Raw genomic sequence first — 5,000 nt, 5'->3', positions numbered from 1 at the left:
AGAAGGGTTTAAAGTTATAGGGTTGGCCCGGCTCGTTTAAATATCTTGGACCCGTAATCCTGTATTTTTGTTATTAATATTTCGAGCTCGTCTAGGGCCGAGTTGTGCAAAAGTTCGAGCTGGCCCTGTTTTATTCTTCTTCAATCTTGTATTTGAAAACGACGACGTTTTAGTATAGGTTTTTTTTTAGGCATTTTTTTTTCTTCCTCCCAACTCCCAAGCACCATTGACGGACCTCTCAAAATCAATTCACTCACACGATCTTCGTAGAAATCAATTCGCTCTAATTGAGGTGATGGAGGAACTAGGGATTGAAAGATGAACGAATCCAAAGAAGAGATTGGGGAACGAATAAGGAATTTGCCTGAGATCTAAGGGCTTATTAGATTCAACTTCAAGAAGTCCAAAACAGAGAAGATAATCGCATAGCAGAGACACAGTCCAAGGCTCTGGCTTCGATTCCACGACCACCACAAAGTTTATCACTCAACTCGTCAATAATTAAATAACACGATTAGGAAGAGAAAACAAAATAATAATTGCAGAGTCATGGCTGGACCGAGTTTAGGCTCGTTAGTGTTAGTTTTGTAGGGCTCAAATTCAACATTGGTTTTTGGAGGGCCGAGCTTGTACACGGCCGAGCCGGGCTGGGTTTATAAACCCTTTTTAACATCCCTATGTATATATATATATATATCGCACTTCCCAATTTATGGATGTACTTCTTCAAATACTTCTTTCTTAGAAAGAAAACCATAATTAATATTTTCTAAATTAGGGGTTTGCAAACTGTGTAGCTACTAACCATGACTTGGCACCATTTCCTCCACTAATATTAGTTTTCTCTATATAATAGTGAAAGTTCATCCTCATAAACACCAACCATCATTCAGAATTTTTTCTCTCTGCAAATCTCCCATCATTTCCATAGCTTTCTTCTTCTTGTCATTTCCCTTAAATCCTTTTTGTTGGATCTTTTGTATTTTTACCACTTCATAAAGTAGTCACTAAACAACATATATACACACACAATAGAGATGGATGCTGAAAAGAAGAGTGCCCATTTTCGCCAAATCTCAACTTATAAACCACAACTACTTGTCCTCTCCTCGATCAAAGAACAGTACTCTTCTTCAAAAATCTCCGAAAAACCCAATATCAAAGCTTCTGTTGCTGATGCTGACGCTGAGATTGGAGTTTTTGGCGCAGAAAAGTACTTCAGCATGAAGCTAGATCATGTTGATTCCACGGTGGATATCACCAAGCAACACAAAAAGGAAAACACACAGGATCATCCCCATCCTGATTCTGATCCTCATCCTCAACTGACGAAAACGACGTCATCTAGATCAAGAACAAGCCGACATGGGACTCCAAGTGTAAGATCTGAGTCAAGTTACAACAGTCAAACCTTTCTCATGAGGATTAGCAACAACAATGACAATAAGCAACGGAAAACAAACGAGACAAGCATCTCTTTTGGTGGGTTTAGATGTTACGGTCCCTGTTCCGGGGTCAAAACCATTAATAAGGACCAAAACATATCCGTTAAAGGTAGAAATTCCGATCGAGATTTCGTAGCTTACGACGCAAGAAAGCATAACGACAAACCAAGACTCCGTTTTGAAGCCAAGAAAATGGATTATCACGAGCCAGCGAAGATTCCATTACCTGTTCAAAGGTCCGATATCGCCATGAACCTCGAGAGAAAGCTCTCTCTCCTTACATGGGATGCAATACCAAACCAGCTTTCTACCAAGAACAAGCATCACAACAATGGTAATAACTCTTCGATGAGCAGCAACACGCAAGAGGAAGAGACAGCAAGTGTAGCGAGTTCAGATTTGTTCGAGATTGAAAACATAACGAGCAGTGTCTATGAGCCGAGTGAGGCTAGCATTGGATGGAGTGTGGTAACGGGATGTATGGCAGATCAATCGGTAATTTCGGATTTCGATATGATGAAGAGGGTCACGAGAAGTGGTCCGGTGGTTAAAACCAAACCGGTGGTTGCTGACAAAGTCCGGTCGGGTGGGTTTTTGTCGGGTTGTAAGAGTCACAAAGATGTCTCGGTTGTTGATAGTTCAAGAAAAATGAAAGAAGCAGCCAAGGTTGATCATCATGAGATGTCTCATCAGAAGAAGTATAAAACTGAGATCAGGATTCAAGACTTGAGCTTTCTTTAATGATTAATGTTTTGTGTGTATGTTTTAAGTTTTAACTAGTTTTCAAATGTTTTTTAATTTGTAATATTATTCGTTTGTATGCTAATGATTTTGATTTCTTTGTTTTTTTTTATTATAAACCCCTAAAATAATGGGTTAAAGGGAAAAAATCGACGGACAAACAAAAATAATGTGAAATTTGTTAGTTTTATCTTTTATGGACCTTCTATTTAGAAAACCAAATTAACCACACTAAAACGAATCATATATCACCTCAGTTTTTGACATGTAGTCTTCGACTATCTCGCTCTTTGGAATATGAGTTTAACTGTTTGTATTATACCATATTTGTAACTTTTGAGAAGTCATTACAATATACCTATATAAGGATGTTTATCATTTCTACACCACATGCGTCACCATATCACATGATTCACATCATCGGACGTTATCCATTAATTGGAACGGATTATATAATAAATCATCGTAGTTATATAGATACCTCCCGTGAGTACGACCCTACAAATTATGCATGTGGATCATAAGAAACGATGATAACTTGACGTGGAGACAAAAAAAATAACGATTAGTCTGTATGAGACTATACAAAATTGGCATTAATATCGGATATTTGTTTTAGCCATGCAATTGCAAACTTAGGGTTGGATTTGGATAGTAGTAAATGCGAAGGGAATGATCTGAAAATTGGGACCATTTCAATAACTCAAAACGAGCTAATTTGTTAAAATAATGAATAAATAGAGTATGGGCACCGGATACAAAGCATGTAATAAGCTGGACCGCCTTAGAACGCACTATATTTATTGAAACATTTACATATAAATAAAGTTAATTTATACAGTATATTGATAAACATATCTTACGTTACGAGTTATCCACATATTAAGATGTTTATTTAGTAGAACACATCAAGATGTTACTATATAAAAATATTAATAAATCGCACTCCCACTGTCCCACATAATCAATTGTTTGCATGGTTCAAAAGCTACTACAGAAGCGAATGTAAATTAGATATGTTAAAATAAAAGGAATGCAGGTTTTGTCTTATAGGGTGGTTACACAGTTTCTTTATACGTAACATTGTTATGTTTATCCAGATTGTAAGTCATAATCTGATGGTTCGACACTCTAGCGAAACTAATATACTACCATATTATATTGTTTTAATTAAGTTCGTGAAAGCTGAAAATTATGTCTACATTGATATTTTTATATATTAAATTAAAGTATTGTGGTACCACTCGCTATGAAGAATGTTTTCAACAATATTGATTAGTTTGTGACCACCTTACCCAATTCCATTCAATATTAAATAGGAAAAAGAAGTATACCTATTATTATGTTTTTTGCTGATATATATACACATAAATACCCAACCAGAGCCAAACTACTCCAATAAATCGACCGTTGAATATGAATATTGTGACACCTATTTATCCATAAATTTGACCCTTTTAGACATATAGAAATGGAGTAGTTAAAATCATAAAGTTCCTTTACAAGAAAAAACATTTTATTGTTGACAAAAAAAAAACATTTTATTTGAGACTCAAAAGGTTTATTATATAGGACTAGTGGCCCATATTATTTCACTAGCACGTAAAAGCAATTTGGAAAGCCCATTTTAAGCCCAAATATATTGAATAGTTGTACACTATTATTAACTAGTTGAGACAACATATTTTGCAAATTAATGATTGGTATAATTTTTGTGATATGAATATTAGGTGTGATCCACAGTTCCACACAAATTTTTATTGGTAGGTAGATTAGATTAGTTAGTTATTAGTTATTACCAAACCATCATTACTTTCTTTTTTTGTGTTGTCAACACTTGATTTATTTCTTTAATCATATAAATACCTTCAAAACAACATCACATCATTTTAACTGGATATAAGTGTTGTTAATTAGTTAGCTAATCACCATCAACATTTGTTGATTTGTAAAGGGTAGGTAGACTTTTTTCTTTTTTAATTAGTAAAATTAATTAAAAACATAAAACATAACAAAGGACAAAAGTACCCTTATTCGGCTAACGTGACGTAATAAATAATCTAATTGGTCAACAAAACCCCCCCCCCAAAACCCTAAATCAGTTTTGCCCAACTTCTCTCATCACATCACGATCGAGTTTTTAGGGTTTTAGCTGTTGCGCTCTGTGAAGGCAGAGAAGAGTGAGGAATTCGAATTGCTCTGCTTCAGTCTGGGTTGAAAAAATGGTGGCGGACAAGAGCAAAAAGGCGAAAACCGAAGAAGAGAACGTCGAGCAAATCGATACAGAGCTTGTCCTCTCAATTGAAAAGCTTCAAGAGATCCAAGACGACCTCGAGAAGGTAAATCACAAGACAAAAAAAAACATCTTTTTTTACAATCCCCATGTTTAATTTGATTTGGTTGATGATAATTGATCTGGGTTTGGATTTTCTCGATTTGAGTTTTCTATTGGACAATTTATGAGATAAAGTTTGTATCTATGTACTTGTGTTGTTGTTGTTGTTGTTGTTGTCTTTGGAATGATAATGTGGTCGTGTTCACATGGATTATTTATTATATGATAGTCTTTGAGAAATTGACTTATCCAATCTCTGTAGAGAAGTCAAGAAAACTGTTTTGAGTAAAGTTTAATTGTGTTTTGAGTCCTCTCCAATCTCAATCAGCTCTCTTGTTTTGGTTTGATAGATTAACGAAAAGGCGAGTGATGAAGTGTTGGAAGTGGAGCAGAAGTATAATGTGATAAGGAAACCTGTTTATGACAAGCGTAACGAGATTATCAAAGCCATCCCTGATTTCTGGTTGACTGCTGTAAGT

General features: G+C 35.3%; 2 protein-coding genes across 2 annotated transcripts in view; both read left to right on the top strand.

The window, feature by feature from the left end:
- Positions 728–2,334, top strand: LOC104775997 (protein PHYTOCHROME KINASE SUBSTRATE 3-like). Its single transcript, XM_010499985.2, has one exon. It carries the CDS (start codon positions 1,038–1,040, stop codon positions 2,184–2,186), a length of 1,149 nt encoding a protein of 382 aa, XP_010498287.1. The 5' UTR covers positions 728–1,037; the 3' UTR covers positions 2,187–2,334.
- Positions 4,270–5,000, top strand: part of LOC104778780 (NAP1-related protein 2-like) — a 2,620-nt gene continuing 1,889 nt past the window's right edge. Inside the window, exons 1-2 of the mRNA XM_010503217.2 lie at positions 4,270–4,525; positions 4,872–4,994. Coding sequence (XP_010501519.1) covers positions 4,409–4,525; positions 4,872–4,994 — 240 coding nt within the window. The 5' untranslated portion in view covers positions 4,270–4,408. The remainder of the gene's footprint in view (positions 4,526–4,871; positions 4,995–5,000) is intronic.

Source organism: Camelina sativa, chromosome 3, assembly GCF_000633955.1.
Source record: "Camelina sativa cultivar DH55 chromosome 3, Cs, whole genome shotgun sequence".
In the NCBI taxonomy this organism is placed as follows: Eukaryota; Viridiplantae; Streptophyta; class Magnoliopsida; order Brassicales; family Brassicaceae; genus Camelina; species Camelina sativa.
The sequence above is the reverse complement of the archived record's forward strand: the minus strand, read 5'-3'. Positions and strand labels throughout refer to the sequence as shown.